This window comes from Chionomys nivalis, chromosome 6 (genome assembly GCF_950005125.1).
Source record: "Chionomys nivalis chromosome 6, mChiNiv1.1, whole genome shotgun sequence".
Lineage (NCBI taxonomy): Eukaryota > Metazoa > Chordata > Mammalia > Rodentia > Cricetidae > Chionomys > Chionomys nivalis.
This window is the reverse complement of record NC_080091.1, coordinates 11,679,204-11,699,107: the sequence shown is the minus strand read 5'-3', so window position 1 is coordinate 11,699,107 and position 19,904 is coordinate 11,679,204. Positions and strand designations below refer to the sequence as shown.

Genomic DNA, 19,904 nt, shown 5'->3' with positions numbered 1-19,904 from the left:
AGGTGCCCAGCACCTGCCTGGGTTTGCAGGATGGTCTGGAGGGACAGTCCCTGGAAGGAGAGCCCAAGGGGCCAGGCGGATATGTTGTTCAGCTTGGCCATCAGTAGCTGGGGAGGTGGCTCAGTGAGGACCTGAATCTGTCATCACAGTGTGAGGATGTCAGACAGGACCCTTGGCCAGTCAGTTATTGAGAGACACCGCCCGAAAAGACAAGCAGAGAGTGATGGGGAAGACGCCCGACACTGTCCTCTGACACACGGACAGACAGACACACACATAGACACAAAAGTTAAAAAACAAAACGCAAGAGCTGCCGCGACAGTTGGCTCTGTGTCTCTAGGCTCGAATCAAACATTCTCTAGAAACAACGTGAGCAGGGACATGTATGTCTACCGGTGGTCTAGCTGTTGGTCATGTGTCCCCAGTGAATTTCTCCTTAGGGTAGCTGGAGTCTGAGGACATGTGCAACAGCTCCCTTTGACTCCTGGTTGCCAGCATTGAGCTGGGTCTTATGTAGCCCAGGTTGAGCCTCGAGCCCACCGTGTAACTGAAGCTAGCCTTGGCCTCCTGATCCTCCCGCCTTCACCCCCTGAGAGCTGGGGTGACATGTGCTGGGTCCAGGCCCCAGGGCTTTTATGAGTGCTGGTGACTGTTCTGCCCACTGAGCACAGCCCCAGCCTTCATTTATAAAAAATTACTTTCCTTTTTTTAAAAAAAACAAAAAAACAAAAAAACAAACGTTTATTTACGTATGAATGTGTCCGTATATTTGCCACGGTGTGTGGAGGACAAAGAACAGCTTTGTGGGGTCAGCCCTCCTCTTCCATCATGTGCAAACGCCTTTACGAGCAGTCCGGTGTGGACCCTGCGTCCCAGTACCCTGAGCCCACAGGGAACTCTTTCAGATTCCACCGGACAAGATGGAGCCCGTGAAAGCCATCGTGCAATTCAAGCTGCCCTTGGAGGAAAACAGCTTGAGGAAGGTGTACTCGGTGAGTACGGGAGGAGGGGGCCTGTGGGGCGGGGCCTCTGGGAAGGGCGGGGCCTGCGGAGCGAGGCGTGCTCTGTGTAGGGGGCGGGGCTTGCAAGAGGGGCGTGTTCTGTGGGAAGGGCGGGGCCTGCATATATATTTGCATGTTTTATCTTTTTGAGACAGATATTCTGCATCACAGTTATTTAGAGCCTAGTACATGCGTTTTCTCTTTTCTCTTACAAATCTTACTGCATTTATTTGTGTTAGGCGTGTATGTATTGTGGGAGGGGGCATGCGGGGAGGTCAGGAAGGTCGCCCCATTCCATCATGCAGGTCGTCAGGCTTGGCTGAGCTGTCACACCTGTCTACAATCTAATACTTAACATCTGTGTACACTGTGAAATGACTACATTGAGGCAGTTAACACACATGGCTTCAAATATTTATCTTAAGAAAAAAAAAAAAAAAAACCACTCATCCCCAGGCATAGTGGCCACACTTCCAAGCCAACACTCGGCAGCCAGAGGCAGGAGAATCTCTGTGAGTTCAAGGCTGACTTGGTGTACATTGAGAGTTCCAGGACAAGTCAGGCGTAATGGCACACACCTTTAATCTCAGCACTCAGGAAGCAGAGGCAGTTTCAGTGTTTTGCTTGTGTTCAAGTCTACTCTACTATGTGTATCAGGAATTATGAGCGTTTCCTCTAGCTGCTGGGTTTTTCAGGCACAGATCAGTCACGGGTCATTAGAGGGCCCATGCCACTACAGCAAGAATATCGTGAGTCTTGGATCGCTTTAAAGTTTATGTTGGAAGCAAGGCTGGGGACACAGGCCTGCCACCCTAGGTACTAGGAAGGTTCAGACAGGAGGATTCTAAGTTTAAGGCCTGCCAGATCAACAGCTAAAAGAAGAGGGCTGGGGCATGGTTCAGAATGGCTACTTAGAATCCTGCAGTGAGGGGGCTGGGGGCGTGGTCAGGGTGGAGCCCCACCTAGAATCCCCAATGAGGGGCTGGAGGCGTGGTCAGGGTGGAGCCCCACCTAGAATCCCCACTGAGGGGCTGGGAGTGTAGCTGTCTGGTGTCTTCTTGCCTGGTGTGTGATGGGAGAACCTGGGTTCAATTTTTAATGCTGAGCTTTGAAGGAAAGAAAAAGCAAAAGCAAACCTCCTTAGTTAGATGTACCCCTGACCACGCTTGGCACTCTTGAATTTGGGGCAGAGGACCCTTGGCAGGGATAGTCCTGGAGCCTTGCCTCTGACCACTGCCACTAGGTGGCAGCAGCGGTTGTCCCAGAGGAACGAGTCAATACATAGATTGGCATGTTCCCTCTGGGCGGCGGTGCCCCTCACTGGTACACACACACAGGGGGTGGTTCTGTTACATAGCAATGTATTATCTACTCTAAGGTGGCTGGGTGGCCCCATGAGGTTGGAGTGGAGATAGATCTAGATATGTATGTAGCTCAGGCTAGTCCTGAACTCACAGCCCAGCTGGCCTAAAACTTGACATCCTCCTGCCTCAACCTCCTGTGTGCTGGGACCATGACAGGGGTTCAAGCCTAGGTTTTAAGATTCAGTTTAAGAATACACTTTTTTAGGACCAGCGCCTCAGTCTGCTTAGCTGCCCTGGACGATCATCTAAACTTGAAGGATGCCATTGCCTTTAGCCCTTTAGCAGAGGCAGGCAGATATCTGAGTTCAAGGCTAGTCTGGTCTGCAGAGTGAGTTCTAGGACAGCCAGGGCTACACAGAGAAACCCTGTCTCGAAAAACAAAACAAAAGGCCAACTCCAAATGTCTTGAGCAAGGAAGGTCATTTGCCGGCCCCTTTCCCTGCAGCTTAGAAGGGCTGGTTTTAGGCAGAGGGCTGCGGCCAGGGGCTTGCATCCTCTGGGGTCCTATTCTCTAGCCCCTGGGAACCCTGCAGCCCCTGTGGACCCTGCAGTCCAGGCTGTGCTCGCTGCATTCCTCCTCTTCATGAGCTCTAGCCCTGGATCAACGGGATACTCCGGCTTCATTCAGTCAGGAATGACTGCTGAGGTGAGAAAGCCTGGACATGTGAGCTCAGGAAAGCCTAGGAGCTCCCCTCCCAGGGTCACCGGCTCCTGGGGGAGGGGCCAATGAGAGGGCTCAGCAGGTAAAGGGGCTTGATCCTGGGAACTCACATGGTGGCAGGAGGGATCCCCCAGACATGCACCCCAAAATAAGTAATTAAATGTAACTTTAAAAGTTTTTGTTTAAGTGTTTTGAGGGGTCAGTCTTTTGTTATTTACACCCGTGTTGTTCCTTCGGGATAACGTACACACCAGAGGGGCTGTGAAGAGACCACAGGTGCTGTCCAAAGCCAGGCACAGCCAGGCAGTCAGTCAGTTCTCGGGACAGCCCAAAGAGAGGGGCTAGCATCCCTGTGTGTGGGTGAGGCCTGTCTGAGCTGACAGGACCTGGGGAGGCGGCTGGAGTGTGAAAGTCCTGGGCATGTCTCTCCCAGCCCCTTGGCCCTTCCTCAGTACCAGCTGGCAACATGCCTTGGGGTAAGATGGCAGGACAGGGTCTGACAGTAGCCATCTGGGTCCCCACCCTCCACCCTCCTTCCCGTCCGCAGTGGCATGACTTCATGGAGCTGGGGAATGCCATCCCCAATGTGCAGCTGGATCGCATCATCCTGAGCCAGAAGGCCAACCAGTGCGCGGTCCTCATCTATACCTCGGGCACCACAGGGAACCCCAAAGGGGTGATGCTGAGCCATGACAACGTAAGCCAGGGTTCCCCCGGAGCATGCTCTCCCTGGGCAAACCAGAGCAATATGGGGGGGGGGGTCTGTGTGGGTCTTCCTCCAGGGGACCTGGACAGTTGGTGGAACTGAAGGCTTAAAAGTAGGCCTGGGTCCAAACAGGGCTGAGCAATCTTGGGCAAGTTTACCTGTCTGTGAAATGGGAGTTGGCTTTGTGGTTTCTATCAGGTGGATGTCTGAGTGAGTGTGTGTGTGAGTGTGTGTGTGTACACACACATGTGTGTAGTCTGAGTGTGTGTGTGTAGTCTGAATGGGTGTGTGTTAGTTTGTGTACGTACGTGTGTGTGTAGTCTGAGTGAATGTGTGTGTGTCTGTTTGTGTGTGTGCAGGCCAGAGCCTGACCTCAGCTGTGGTCCCTCAGGGCTGTCTGTCTAGAAACCCACCTCTCTAAGGCTGGCTCTATTGGTGAGCACCACCACACGGGCTCTGGGTACTGGAACTCAGGGCTTTATGTAGGACAGGCTCTTTACCTACCAAGACATTTCACCGGCCTCATTGGTTTATTGTATTTTAAGATTTTATTTATTTATTATGTATACAGTATTCTGCCTGCATCTATGACTGCAGGCCAGAAGAGGGCACCAGATCTCATTATAGAAGATTGTGAGACACCAGTGTGGGTGCTGGGAATTGAACTCAGGACCTCTGGGAGAGCAGCCAGTGCTCTTAACCATTGAGCCATCTCTCCAGTCCATTTTATGTTTATTTTTTGAGACAGGGTGCTTGTATGTAGCTGAGGATAGCCCTGAACCCCTGATTTTTCTGCCTCCACCTCCTGCGTGTTGGGATGATGGCGTGCTTGTGAGAACATGTGTGTATGATGTATTTCTCGCTTGCTAGGCCTCCCATTTGGACCCAGGGTCACAGGTTCAGCTCATGTGTCTGACCTTCCAAGTGACTGGGATTGAGGGTGACCACACATACACTGTGCTGGACAGTTCTCTGTTAACTTGACACAGGCTGGAGCATCTGAGAGCAGGGACCCTCCAGTCCAGAAAAATGCCTCCCGAAGACTGGGCTGCAGAGAAGCCTGTGGGGCACTTGCTTAGCGATCTGTAGTAGATCTGGCTTTCTCTTTTGGGCCACTAATGTGCTCCCAAATCACAACACTGAGACTTATTTTAAGTTATGAATGCTTGATCTTAGCTTAGTCTTTTTTCTGGCTATCTCTTTTAATTTAAATTAACGTGTTTCTCTTTTATCTACCGATTGCCTCGGGGCAGTTTACCTTCTTTCTGTGTGTCCTGCTCTGTGTGTGTGTGTGGGGGGGGCTGCCTAGCTTCTGGCCCTGTCTCTCCCTCATTCTCTCCCCCTCCTCCTCCTTCTCTCGTTTTTCCTTTTCTGCAGCCTAGATTTCTCCTATGTATTCTGCCTGCCAGCCCTGCCTATCCATTGTCTAGCTGTTGACTTCAGTCCTTTGTTAGACCAATTGGGTGTCTTGGGCAGGCAAGGCCAAACAGACGCAACACATCTTTATAGAATTAGACACATTCTGGGGCTGGAGAGATGGCTCAGAGGTTAAGAGCACTGACTGCTCTTCCAAATGTACTGAGTTCAATTCCCAGCAACCACATGGTGGCTCACAGCCATCTGTAATGAGATCTTGTGCTCTCTTCTGACCAGCAAGCAGACAGACAGAACATTGTATACATAATAAATAAATCTTAAAAAAAAAAAAAAGAATTAGACACATTCTTACATTGTTAAACAAATACAGCATACACAAAAGTAACATAACTTTACACAGTTAAAATAATGTTCAACAACAGTGATCAGTTAGGAGGGCCCAGCCCACGGTGGGTGGTGCCATCCCCGGGCTGCTGGTCCTGGGTTCTGTAAGAAAGCAGGCTGAGCAAACCGTAAGAAGCAAGCGAGTAAGCAGCACCCTTCACGGCCTCTGCACCAGCTCCTGCCTCCAGGTTCCTGCCCTGTGTGAGTTCCTGTCCTGACTTCCCTCGGTGATGGTCTGTTATCTGTAAGCGTGAGCCAAAGAAACCCTCTCCTCCCCACGTTGGCCAGCCACCAAGTCCCCTGGCTCCTCCTGTATCCACCCGCGTGTGACAGTAGTGTGTCACAAATGTGAGAGGCGGGCCCGTAGTCCGGGGGGGAGGGGTGTGTTTAGTGCAGTGCTCTCCCGCCAGCACGAGGTCCCCAGTTCAGTCCGCGACACCCAACCGTGACAGTGATGGGGGTGGAGATGGGAAGATCCTGGGGGCTCACTGGCCAGGCAGCCTCCTCAAACTGTGGAGCCCCAGGTCCAGTGAGAGACCTTGAATGAGAAGACAAGGCAGAGCGGGCTGGAGAGATGGCGCAGTAGTTAGGGGTGGAGTTTGGAACCCAGCATCCACATAGCCGTCCGGGTGTTACATGAAGCTGCCACCTCCAGCTGCGAGTGCGGCAGAGACACGAGGGTTACAAAGCTTGGTGGGTCTTTTCTAGGCTGGCCACAGAGCAGGAGTAGCTGCTTTGAGAAGAGAGCCTGCCCCAGAGTCGGTATCTTAAGAAAATGCATGTGTGTGTGTGTGTGTGTGTGTGTGTGTGTGTGTGTGTGTGTGTGACTTGGTGGCTGGCCAACCTAACCACAGGTGAGCAGCAGGTTCAGTGATAGTCCCCAGAAGGTGAAGAGTGACTGCACACTCCCCACGCTGCACACCAATGGCCTCCCACATATGCAGAAGCATCCAGCAGGTGGGAGGAAGGAACGAGGCTGGGGAGACCAAATGCCACCCTGTAGGGGTTGGGGGATGGCTCAGCTGCTAAAGCTCTTTTTGCATGGCATCTGAGTCACCACGTGGGTGCGGGAGCTGACCAGGTCCTCTGCAGGGGCAGCAAGCCGCTGAGCCATCTCGCCAGCCCCAGTAAATAAAATTTTAAAACAGTAAGGTAGGAAACAGTCCTCGGTCTCGGGCCTCCTCACATGCGCGCGCACACGCACACGCGCACACACTCACACACACACGTGCACAGTGGTCCTCAGGTAAGGCACCAGAGCTCTGGGTTATCCTTGTTTGCTAGATCACGTGGACCGCAACGGCCTCATGGCGGGAGTTGGAGCTGAGCTACGCCTCAATGAAGCAGGAGATAATAGTCAGCTACCTGCCCCTCAGCCACATTGCACCCCAGATGATGGACCTCTGGGTGGCCATCAAGATTGGGGCGCTCACTTTCTTTGCTCAGCCAGATGCACTCAGGGTAAGGCTGGGCGTGGGCCCCACCAAGTATCTGGGGGCCTTCAGGGGAGTGGATATTATTTGTCCACTGGACAAAGTCTAAGAAGTTTTTCTCCATCTTCATTTTTCCGCTCTGTTCCACAGCATTGAAAACAGCTGAGTAAATTCTCTTAGTTTTATCTTGCTGTGCGGTGCAGTTGTGTGGACTGTACCCTAAACAAGCTCAGCTACAGGCTGTGTGACGTTGAATGTCTGTACTTTTGGTATTTGTGTTTTACTGGGAATGCGTGCCATGGTGTGCATATGATGGTCAGTGGACATTTGAGGGTCTATTCTCTCTTCCACCCTGTGATTCTGGGGACAAACTCAGGTCATCAGGCTCGGTGATAAGTGCCTTTACCCACACAGCCAACTTGTGAGTTTTCCCTTTTAAAAAGTGTGTGCTTGGAGTGTGTGTGAGTGAGCATGCTCCTGTGAATTCCCAACCTTTAGGCTCAAGTCTGGGGAGAAGATTTTGGCCTGAGAAGTACCGGCTGCTCCTGCAGAGGACCCAGGTTCGATTCCCAGCACCCACATGACGGCTCACAACCGTCTGTAACTCCAGTTCCAGGGATTCAGTGCCCTCCATGGGGCCAGCCATATACACACATGTGGGCAAAACTCATGCATATATATATATATATATATATATATATATATATATATATATATATATAAAATCTAAAAGCCAAAAGCCTGACCAGTGTTGCAGCTTACCCCCTTAGCAGACTTAGTTCAGAAGTGATTTCTTTTGTATTCAACTCCAGCGTTCTGGAGTATATAATGTTACCATTTCTGGACTCATCATCTGGTGTTTTCCTATGTGTTAGAGGAGGATTCAGCTCCTTCACTGTCTCCACCCTCTTCCCCTTCTCTGTCTTCTCAAAAGAAACTGTCCCTTGTCACGGCAACAAAGGGCTGACTGCAAGGCCCCAACTCCGCTGCAGTTTTGTTGGGATTTCTCAGAGTGATCAGTAGGCGAAATATTTGCCTCTCAGGTTTTCTTCCACTGGGAGTTGGGTTGCTCATTGTTTGTTCTAGATTGGGGTAACTGAAAGCAAGACCTGAGATGCTTGTAACTTATTGGAAGGAAGGGAGCCAAGCAAGGGCCGGGGAGAGGACTGAGCCATGAACAGAAGGCTGAGCTGTGCAGATGGACCCCTGGGGAGAGGAGTGTCAGGCATGACCACAAGGACACGGAACCTGTGTGTCGTCTACCTGCAAGGTGAACACTGACACAAACTCAGCACGTGACTGTGCCTGTGGGCAAGTACATCTGCCCAGTAAGGCAGTGCTGTGGGAAAGAAGATGCTGTGGGCCATGAGGGGCCAGGGCAGGCTTGAGTGGTGCCCTCGGCATGTTGCCCTGCAGGCCTCTCCCTGGCCCCCAGCCTAAGCCTCTTTACCGGGGTTTTTGCAGTTGTCTTCCTAGTTTCTTGGTACCATTCCTTCACGTTTCTGGAGATGACCCTCTGGTAGGCTTTTCAGAATAGTTATGGGAAAGAAATGTCCGGCTCCTTTCGTTCCAGACTTTGCCAAACTTCACGAAACTGCATGAGAAGTCTGGAGTCCACATCACCCCTAGCTGACAACTGGCGACAAGAGAAGCCAGTTAACACAACATACAGGCGTCCTCGCGAGGCCTGGGCTGCAGCTCAAACCAGGCTGTCTCGTGGCCAACGTGCTTGTCGTGGGGCCCTGGGGAGATGCACGCTCCCGCCTTTTCCAGGTTCTAGAAGAAAGGCTGCCTTTATTCCTCGGCTTGTGGCCTCTTCCTCCACTTTTCTAAAACATGTCATTGTGTGTGTGTTTGTGAGTGTTTACTGCATGTATATATGTGCCCCGTTGTGTACTTGGTGTCCATACTAGCTAAGAGGGCATTGGTCCCCTGGAGCTGAAGTTCCAGGTGGTTAAGAGTTTCCACGCAGGGGCTGTGCGGGTGCACCCAGCCCTCTAAGCAGGGAGACCGCCTCCAGCCTCCTCTCCCTGTCTGTAAAGCCGGGTGCACATTACCTGCCAGGTTCACCACTAACAAGGCAGAGAAACACAAACATCAATGAACACACATGTGTAATAAGGAGCAGCAGGCTGTGTTCCTGCCGCCCGGCTCCCGGCCGCCTGGCTAGCTTATACCCCAAAATAACAACACACAAACTGTATTCATTCAAATACTGCTTAGCCCATTAGCTCTAGTCTCTTTCTGGCTAACTCTCACATCTTGCTTTAACCCATATCTAATAATCTGTGTAGCACCACGAGGTGGTGTCTTACCAGGAAGATTCTAGTGTACATCCATCTTGGGCTGGAGCTTCATGGCGTCTGACCCAGAGAGGAGAGGCATGGCAATTGCCTCACTTCCTCCCAGCATTCTGTTCTGTCTACTCCACCCACCTAAGGGCTGGCCTATCAAATGGGTCAAGGCAGTTTCTTTATTAACCAATGAAAGTAACTCCTCATCACACATGTATGTGACCACAGAAAAGCACACATGAACACAACTCACGCATTCAAACACGTGAACATACCCTAAGCAGTCACAAACAGACATAGACAAATATGTATGTAAACACACTGTCTCAGTTAGACATTCCATTGTAGTGATAAGAAGACCCCTGGACCCAAAGCAAGCTATGGAGGGAAGGGTTTCTCACGTTTCCACGTCGCAGTCTGTCACTGAAGGAAGTCAGGACAGGAACACACACAGACTAGGAACCTGGAGGAGCTGGTGCAGAGGCCATGGAGGATGCTGCCTACTGGCTTCCTCAGCCTGCTTTCTTATAGAACCCAGGACCAGCAGCCCAGGGATGGCCCCTCCCAGGGTGGCCTGTGCCTCCCCATCAATCACTGATTAAGGAAATGCCCTAGAGCCAACCTGGTAGAGGCATTTCCTACTGGGAGTCCTCTTCCTAATGACTCGAGTTTGTGTCAAGTCGACAAAACACTAACCAAAAACACATACAAACATAAGCCTAGACATACAATAAACACATACAATAAACATACAATAATTTACATTGCTATAGATTTTAAGGTCAATTTTGTTATATGTATATGTATTTCTGATCTTGATTAAGGTATTGTGATTGTGTAGTTCACTTAAAAATGTAATGTATATAGGTTGTTAATAGATAATCATAATAGTCAAGCTTGTAGTCATGTTAGTTAAGATTTTCTAGATGTACATAGATATATTTTAGATAGGCATTCTTCATATCTTTCAAAGATTATAGAATATGGCATTTTAAATGTTTTAATAACTTAGGACTTTTCATGACAATGAGACACTCTGCTCCTGGCAACACCAATCTACTTCAAGAAAAAGATGGGCATCAAAGAGGATCCTTATGGGGTTTGATAGCCATTTGGGCAAGAAACTGCTCTTGCCTGGACTATTGTATAAACTGGACACAGAGAACCCGCAGAGAGAGGACTGCTGAACTTGCCTAAAGGTGAGATGATCTTTCGGGGTTCCTGATTCATGAAAGAGTCTGCGAGACATTCTGCAGGACACAGCAGATAGTGACTAAACTGCCTTTGAAATTTCCTGCTTCATGGAAATGTCTGCTGAAAACTATGGGCCTGTAGGCCGAAGATGGATGCCCCAACGGTACAGAGAAACCCCAACGGTACAGAGAAACTTTGGGTGACTGTCAAGGCAGCGAGATGTCTCTGTCATTTCTAGAGTTTGAAAGTTGCTTATTTTTTGTTTGCTTGGGTAATATTGTATCCTTCTCGAGTCTTTGATGGAGTTGAAGAATAGCTAGTTAGTTATAGTTATAGTTTTCCTTAGTTATGATAAAGATAAAATAGATATAAATATTGTAATTTTTACTTAATAACTGTTTTGTTATATGTAATTTTGCTATGTTAAAGTTAAAGCCTTTTTTTTTGTTGTTTAAACAGAAAAAGGGGAAATGATGGAGGAAGGTCATTGGTTAAAAAATAAAGAAACTGCTTGGTCCTCATAGGTTAGAACATAGGTGGGTGGAGTAAACAGAACAGAATGCTGGGAGGAAGAGGAAGTGAGCTCAGACGCCATGCTCCCCTCTCCCGGGCAGATGCAGGGCAGCTCCTCTCAGAGCCAGACGCCATGAAGCAAGCCGCCAGGTCAGACATGCTGAATCTTTCCCGGTAAGACTGGTGCTACATAGATTATTAGAGATGAGGTGATCGGGATATGAGAATTAGCCAGTAAGGGCTAGAGCTAATGGGCCAAGCAGTGTTTAAAAGAATACAGTTTGTGTGTTGTTATTTTGGGGCATAAGCTAGCCAGGCGGCCCAGGAGCTGGGGCGGCAGGAACGCAGCCCACAGCTCCCACAACATAAATGTACATTCACAGGCAGTGACAAACACGTAAGTGCAAGAGCACAAACACGGACATGAGCATGTAAACACACTCAGGTACCATACTTACAAGTGTGATCACACGGCACACACATGAGCCTCAGTCCCTGCTGAGGCTCCCGCCTCCCTCCCATGTGGACCCTGGACCGGACACTGAGCCACCTGATCATCCAGAACATCTGACTTCTCAAGATCCTTTATTTATTGCTACTTTTTGAACTTGTATTAAAGTTTAAATTTACAGTGAGTACTGGTGGGGGGTGAAGGCGTCAGTGTCAATTACAGGGGGTTCTCCAGGGGGACAGTGAAGCATGTGGATGCATAGACACGGAGCCACATGAGACATAGACACAGCCATATGCAGACACAACCACATGCAGACTCAGACACAGCTACATGCAGACAAAGACAAAGAGCTGCACACAGACACGGAGCCACGCGCAGACACAGAAACACGCAGACATAGAGCCATGTGCAGACACCGAAACATGCAGACACACAGAGAAACATGCAGACACAGAGACACACGCAGACACAGAGACACATGAGACACAGAGACACACGCAGACACTGAGACACAGAGACACACACAGACACAGAGACATACGCAGACGCAGAGACACACGCAGACGCAGAGACACACGCAGACGCAGAGTCACACGCAGACACAGAGACACACGCAGACGCAGAGACACACGCAGACGCAGAGACACACGCAGACGCAGAGACACACGCAGACACAGACACGCAGACGCAGAGACACACGCAGACGCAGAGACACATGCAGACGCAGAGTCACACGCAGACACAGAGACACACGCAGACACAGAGACACACGCAGACACAGACACGCAGACGCAGAGACACACGCAGACGCAGAGACACATGCAGACGCAGAGTCACATGCAGACACAGAGTCACACGCAGACACAGAGACACACGCAGACACAGAGACACACGCAGATGTAGTCACACGCAGACACAGAGACACACGCAGACACAGAGACACACGCAGACACAGACACGCAGACGCAGAGACACACGCAGACGCAGAGACACATGCAGACGCAGAGTCACACGCAGACACAGAGTCACACGCAGACACAGAGACACACGCAGACACAGAGACACACGCAGATGCAGTCACACGCAGACACAGAGACACACGCAGACACAGAGTCACACGCAGACACAGAGACACACGCAGACGCAGAGTCACGCAGACACAGAGACACGCAGACACAGTCACGCACGGACGCAGAGCCGCACTGCCTGATGAGGACCCTGTAACCATGAATGTGATCCCCAGTCTCCACACAGAAGAGAGAACTGACTCCTTCCAGGTGTCCCCTGATCTGCACAGGAGCACCATAAAGAAAGTGAAGGAAAAAGAAAAGCCATATGTGGCCAGGAGTGATCCAGATAACCAGGGCTCTGAGGTTTTCAGAATGACACCTGCTGCGATGTCTTCACATGCAGCCTTTCTGGTGGCATGCATTTCCTCCTCCAGGCCTCAGGGGCATTGCATACCACAAACAGTAGAGCTGCAGGGACAGCTCAGCTGTAAGACCGCTTGCTGCATCACCATTAGAGCTTGTGTTCAAATGCCCAACACTCAGGTAAAAATCTGAGCGTGGCCACCTGCACACCCATAACCCTGGTGCTGTGGAGTGGAGCAGGAGGTCTCTGGGAATCACTTGGCCGCCCAGCCTCGGGTTCTGGGATTGAGTAGCCTCAGAACACGGCCTTCCTCCTCTGCCCTTGTGTGTGTGGCCATGTTGATCTCGGGTGTTTTGTTTGTAGAGGGATGGGATGCAGGGTAAGTGCCCAGCACGGAGTCCCATGCAGTGGAAACACCTCTGAGTGTATCAGGTGTTTCCACTGCCCCGAGGGGCTTGAAAGTTCCCCTTTCCGGAAATCTCTATCAAGTGCGGATGCCCGCTTCTCCATCGCCTCCAGTGCAAGCCATGTAGTCTCTAGGGGGTGAGCTGGCAGGCAGGTCACCACCTTTGCTGATTCTTCTTTCGTTATAAATGATGATGAGCATCTTCCCATGGGCACACTGCTGCTTGGGTTTCACTTCTTAGATTCCAGCTGTTTGTGCCTCTCTTTTCTTCTTTTTCTTTCTTCTTCTCTCATACAATCATCTTGACCGCAGCCCCCGCGCTGCATCTTGTTAGGCTGTGTTTGCTTGACACTGCTGGGAGGCTTTCTCTTCTCTGGAGGGAAATGGAGGGCTACTTGGATTTAATTTCTCTTCAGATCTTTTCCATTTCAGGTGTTCTCAGGTAATGAGTCCTTACCAGATGCCATTCTCCTGTCATCTGCTCTCTTTCGTTCTTTCTGTCGCGGTCTTTTTTTTTTTTTTTTTTTTTTTTTTCTTTCGAGACAGGGTTTCTCTGTAGCTTTGGAGCCTGTCCTGGAACTAGCTCTTGTAGACCAGGCTGGTCTCGAACTCACAGAGATCCGCCTGCCTCTGCCTCCCAAGTGCTGGGATTAAAGGCATGCGCCACCACCGCCCCGCAAAGGAAGTCTGGCTTTGATGAGTTCAGTTTGCTGATATCCCCCATGCTCTGCTAGGACAAAGCGTCCCCGTCTTCCTCGACGTGCCGTCTGCTCTTAGCTCCTCACTTAGAGTTGATTATCATGCTAGGTGAGAAAGAGGACTGTATGTAACCCAAGCAGGGCTGTCTGCTTTTGTACATGAATATCCTTTCCCAGACGCAGGAAGCTACTCAGGGGATGCATGCTGAAAGCATGTGATCATAAGTGTAAAATGTTGTCTGTGAACCTGTTTGTATGTTCTCGCATACACATGCGCACATATGCCCAGGTGCACACATGTATACACTCATGTATTTGTACGCATGTGCACACATGCAAACATGCACACATGGGGTGGGGTGGATGAATCCGAGTCTGACTGGCTGCTGTGAAGCCGGGGTGGGGGTTGGTGCCTGTGCTCTGGGGGAAGGGAGAGGGACATGTGTGACTCCTGAAGGTGTCACGGGGCCTCATGCGCCCTGTCCCGCGCAGGGCACCTTGGTGTACACTCTTCAGGAGGTGAAGCCTACTGTTTTCCTGGGGGTGCCTCGTGTCTGGGAAAAGATGCAGGACACCATCAAGGAAAATGTGTCGAGGTCCTCAAGTCTGAGGAAGAAGGCGTTTGTATGGGCAAAGATACTCGGCTTAAAGGTCAACACCAAGCGGATGCTGGGGTAGGCGTGGTATCCTGGAGTGGGGGAGAGGGATCACGGAGGAGCTCTAGCATCTGAAGCTGGCTGTCCTTGATGATGCCGTTCCCAGGAAGAGCGATATCCCCATGAACTACCGCATGGCCAAGGCCCTCGTGTTCACGAAGGTCAGGACCTCCCTGGGTCTGGACAACTGCCACTCCTTCTTCAGTGGGGCCGCTCCGCTCTCCCAGGAAGTCTCGGAGTTCTTCCTCAGTCTGGACATCCCTATCGGCGAGATCTACGGGATGAGCGAGTGCTCCGGACCGCACACAGCCTCCAGCCGGAGCAGATACAGAGTTCTGAGGTACCCCAAGTCCCCAGTGTCATGGGGTGAGGCCACGAAGGGGGTGGTGACCTCTGGTGGAGACCCATCCTGACCTGGGTATCCTGACCGTCCCATTCTCCAGCCCTCTGGCTTATCCCACAACCTTCCAGGAGGGGCACTCGCTCGAGAACCACCTGTCATGTTGTGTGACTTTTCCTGGGGCGACCTGAACGAATGTGTGTTTAGCCCAGATAGAGTGCCAAAAATACCAGAGAACACTTCCTCCCAAGTACAGCGTACCACGCTTCTGGGGTGGTGGCTTTCTGCCTTTGCTTGAGGTTTCTAGCGTACAGGATGCAAACGAGGGACCAGAATAACAATAATGATAAAAATGGAAGAGGAATGGCCAGAACTTGATGGTGTCCCTGAACTCCAGACACCCTTGGGTGCACCCAAGGCTTCTCCACCATGGCCACATCATGCCATTTTACCAGGACACTAGTCGTGCTGTGGGCTGGACTGAGGAGGATGCTCCCGTGTCCACCCCCAGCACTAGGAGGGCAGGCATATGGCTGCTGATAGAGCACACAGTGCATGTCTCTAAGCCAGTGAACGCAGAGTGCTGCCTCAGTTTCCATCCCGTACCTCTTCTCATGAGGTCGAAAGCAGCTCTCCGTACGTTCCCCCTCTGCGGATATTCCACCTTGTGGTGCTTTATGCCGCTGTCCTGGCCATCACAGGGCTGTTGGCCCCAGTGTTCTCATAGGGGAGGTGACATCACCATCCCGAGGTCTTCAGGGATTTCTTTTCTCCACGTAAGTGGGTGTAGAGCTGGGCGGTGGTGGCGCACGCCTTTAATCCCAGCACTCGGGGGCAGAGGCAGGCGGATCTCTGTGAGTTCGAGGCCAGCCTGGCCTACAAGAGCTGGTTCCAGAAAAGGCTCCAAAGCTACAGAGAAACCCTGTCTCGAGAAAAACCAAAATAATAATAATAATAATAACAATAATGATAAGTGGATGTAGAAACAACTTCTGGTCCTGTGGGGCTTCCAGATGCACAGAATATGGAGAACCTGACCACTGGGTGTCGGAGGGACATGAGTTTAGCTGGGACATGGGCTCAGGACTCTGGGCTGCTGGTGTGGGAGGACCCAGGGTCGGCAGCACTGTATCCCTGATGCTCTCCTCCCGGCAGCTGCGGCAAGGTCTTCAATGGCTGCAGGAACATGCTGTACGAGCAGAACAAAGACGGCATGGGCGAGGTGTGTATCTGGGGCCGGCACGTCTTCATGGGTTACCTGGACAGGGAGGAGGCCACGTTGGAGGTGTTGGATGAGGACGGCTGGCTGCACTCTGGGGATATGGGCCGCATGGACAGTCAAGATTTCCTCTTCATCACTGGCCGAATCAAAGGTACGGCACACCTTTGGAGCAAAGAAAGCCAGGTGTGCTAGGGGAACTGACAGGTTACCAGGGGTACAGGCAGTATGGTGGACATTAGGGTGCCTGATACTAGGGACAACCCAGGTCATGGGGACCTGTCATACTGGGGACAGGTCGCTCTAGAGTGAGACTGCAGCCTGAGGCCAGGAGGTCCCAGCGAAGGTTCAGAGAGAGTGGGGGCAACCCTACCAGCACAGCACTGGGAAGGCTGGGGCTGGAGAGCCACAGCCTGGAGCTATCCTGGGCTGCACAGTGAGGGTCAAAGTGCTCGGGAAGGGAAGGCTTTCTTCAGCTCACAGCTCAGGCCACATGCCATCATCCAGGGGGTCAATGCAGGAAGCAGGAGCTAATGCAGAGGCCGTAGAAGGGTGCTGCTTACTGGCTTGCTTACTCAGCCTGCTTTCTATAGAACCCAGGACCAGCAGGTCAGGAGTGGCCCTGCCCACAGTGGACTGGGCCCTACCACATCAATCTCTAATTGAGAAAATGCCCCACAGGTCAATCTTGTGGAGACATTTTCTAGCTAAGGTCCATCTTCCCAGGAGACCCCTGGCTTGACAAGTTGACCAAAGCTAAGAGGACAGATTCTGTCCACATGGGGTCCTGAGAACATAAATGTTGGGAGGGAAGCAGAAGTGGGTGGGGATTTGGGGTGCTCGCAAGGAAGCCATATCAACCTTTGCCCTGGTCTAAGGTTGGCGGGGGGGGGGGGGGGGGCAGGGAGGGCCGGGGGGGGGGCCTGTACCAAGCTGGGGTCTCGTTCCAGAAATGCTGATCACGGCTGCTGGTGAAAACGTGGCCCCCATTCCCATCGAGACCCTAGTGAAGGAGAAGATTCCCATCATCAGCAACGCTGTGCTGGTGGGCGACAAGGCCAAGTTCTTGAGCATGCTGCTGACGCTAAAGGTACCCAGGGCGGTCCCAGCCCCAGGGGGCGGGGCCGTAGGCGGCCGGAGCTCAGGCTCTGTGACTGGGTCTGAGTTGGGGTCCGGGATGACCAGGGAACGTGCATGGTGACAGCTTTGTCCTGGGGCAGTGTGAGACAGACCGAATGAGTGGGGAGCCCCTGGACAAACTGAACCTGGAGGCCCTTAACTTCTGCCGGACACTGGGCAGCACGGCAGCCACTGTGTCGGATGTAGTGAAGCTTCGAGACCCACTGATCTACACAGCCATCCAGCGTGGCATAGACAACGTGAATCAGGAAGTGATCTCTGACTCGCAGAGAATTCGGAAGTGGACCATCTTGGAGAAAGACTTTTCCATCCAAGGTGGAGAGCTGGGTGAGTAGCCTGGCCTGGGCCTTCAGAGGGCAGCTCTGGGCTGTACCCTTCCCTGGTGGTCAGGTCTGTGGGACCAGCTAGAACATGGGACATTTACCAGCAGCGTCCAGCTCCCGACTGGCCTCCCCGTGTTACTTCTTCCCTAGGACAGACACATTGGGCTGGAGAAGTGGCTCAGTGGTGTGCGCGTGTGTGCATGCACGTGCATGTGTGTGGTTTGTGTGTGCGCATGCATACACACACACACACACGCCAGCCAGAATTCAGATCCCAAAGTCTGTAACTCCAGCTGCCAAGTAATCGGATAGTCTCTCCTGGCCTCTTTTCACAATGCATTCAAATGTACACACACACACACACACACACACAGTTAAAAACTTTCTTCTAGGCAAACCATTACTACACCAGTCCATTGGACATCTCACCCTCTCACTGAGAGCAGGAAAAGCCCCAGTCCAGCCGTGGGACCCTGTCCCTAGGTGCCCATAAGAAGTGTGGAACTTTGCCTTCCTCAGCTTGACTAACCTCTCCTTTCTCCACAGGGCCAACAGCGAAACTCCGGAGACGTATCATAACCCAGAAATACAGAGCCCAGATCGAAACCATGTACTTGTGACTGCTGGAGTGGAAGTGTCCTGGCCGCCCTCATGGTGAGACCTGATGGCCTGGCTTAGCGGGACTGGGTGGCGAGGGCCGCTGGCAGAGCGTCCTCCCCCTTCTGTCTTTGCTGTGGTCAGGGGACAGTGGCTACCGGCCTTGATGGCCCACCACCTTCCAGGCCCCCCTCCGAGGGAGCCCTGCTGGACCTGCTGGGTCGCAGGCTTTTGCTCAGAGGAGGTCTGGGCTCTAGAAATCCTGACCCACCATACCTGCTATCTGCACCCCCAGGACGGGTCCACGGGGAGCATGGGGGAGGGGTGCTGAGTGCATGCACAGCACCTATAACCCACTCTAAGTCAGCTGACGCCTTGTCTTGAGGCGCGGGCTGCCCAGGAAGGAACACCACAGCTGAGCCCCGGTCCACCTCCATACACGGACAGAGCTGTGTGTGTGTATTTTGAGATGAGGTCTCCCGCTAGCCTGGGATCTGCCAAGTAGGCTAAGTGGGCTAGAGAACCAATGTGCGGGGGTACGAGTGTGCACCACAAGTAACTGGCTCCTAGCTCCTCTCCCCCGCCCCTCCCTCTCAAGTTTGCTGAGTCTTTACCCACTGAGCCACCTCATCTCCTCAGCCCTTTCACCTTTTTAAGGGCACTGTCAGACTGGATTAGGGCTCACCCGCTGGTCCTCATTTCCAAATAAGGTCAGCGTGAGACGGGGGGGGGGGGGGGGGGGGGGGGCTCCGGCTGCACACTGGCCCACAGCACTCAGCCCTTGGGTTCGCTGCCAGGCAGAGCAGGGTGCAGAGTGCAGCTCACAGAGAGCCAAGAGCTGCCCCGCAGAGAATCGGGGCTGCAGAGCGCAGCAGCAGCCGGCCGGGGCTGTTCCCACCCACATGCATGCACAAACCCCTTCACCTTGAAAGGCTCAGCCTAAAGGTTTAAAGGGATAACCGAGGTCAATATTGGTCAAAGAGTGTGTGAGAGAGACATGCAGGCCAGAAGACGACATCAGGCGCCCTGCTCTTTCTCTGAGACTTTACTCCCTTGAGACTGAACTAGGCTGATGGCCTACAGCGCTAGTCACAGGCAGGAGCAGCCCTCCTACCCACAAGGTCATCTTCCTAGCCCGCCACTGGATTGTGACTGCAGACGGTGTCCACGGGTGTCCATGGGTGTCCACATGGCTGTTCTCTCAGGGTCGCTGGATGCTCTTTCCCTCCAGGGCATTTACTACCTGGAGCCTCAGGGTGTCCCACCAGGGACCCCACAGACTAACTCGGCCCCCTCCTCTCCAACTTCTCCCAGGTAGACCTCATCTTAGTGGGCGACTCCCCGCCTAGGAGCCCCCCTCCTGTGCAGAAGAGGCCAGATGTCCCCCGCTTCTCTGTCGGTGCTGCCTTAACTTCCAAAACAGGAGGCCCACAAAGGAGGCACCCCAGATGACAAACCTTCCCGGCTGTGAGAGGCAGTCTGCCACAGCAGGCTCTCCTCCCCTAGGGCTGTGTATTCGGGAAAGAAATGCTTCAGAGGTGTGAAGAACTTGACCTCAAAACACCTTCCCAAGAGCAGCATGGAAACCCTCAAATAAGTTGTGGTCAGGCTCCCTGCTACCTTGAAGCCTCATTCTTCCCAGGTGCAAACGCCACTGCACTTGGTGTGGAGAGCAGGGTGCTGCAGTCAGCTGTGGGCTCACCCTCCTGAGATTGGAGGCTTGGTTGCCTGGACTCCTTGTGTGGTGATTTTGGTGTCTGCTGTAACTAT

At 52.3% G+C, this 19,904-nt stretch overlaps 1 protein-coding gene across 1 annotated transcript in view; it reads left to right on the top strand.

Moving 5' to 3' along the window:
• Acsbg2 (acyl-CoA synthetase bubblegum family member 2) overlaps window positions 1-18,157 on the top strand; it is a 29,001-nt gene extending 10,844 nt beyond the window's left edge. The window contains exons 5-13 of the mRNA XM_057773004.1: window positions 906-992; window positions 3,574-3,723; window positions 6,778-6,954; window positions 14,352-14,533; window positions 14,622-14,855; window positions 16,011-16,228; window positions 17,025-17,164; window positions 17,295-17,541; window positions 18,084-18,157. Coding sequence (XP_057628987.1) covers window positions 906-992; window positions 3,574-3,723; window positions 6,778-6,954; window positions 14,352-14,533; window positions 14,622-14,855; window positions 16,011-16,228; window positions 17,025-17,164; window positions 17,295-17,541; window positions 18,084-18,157 — 1,509 coding nt within the window. The remainder of the gene's footprint in view (window positions 1-905; window positions 993-3,573; window positions 3,724-6,777; window positions 6,955-14,351; window positions 14,534-14,621; window positions 14,856-16,010; window positions 16,229-17,024; window positions 17,165-17,294; window positions 17,542-18,083) is intronic.
• The last annotated feature ends 1,747 nt before the right edge of the window (window positions 18,158-19,904 follow it).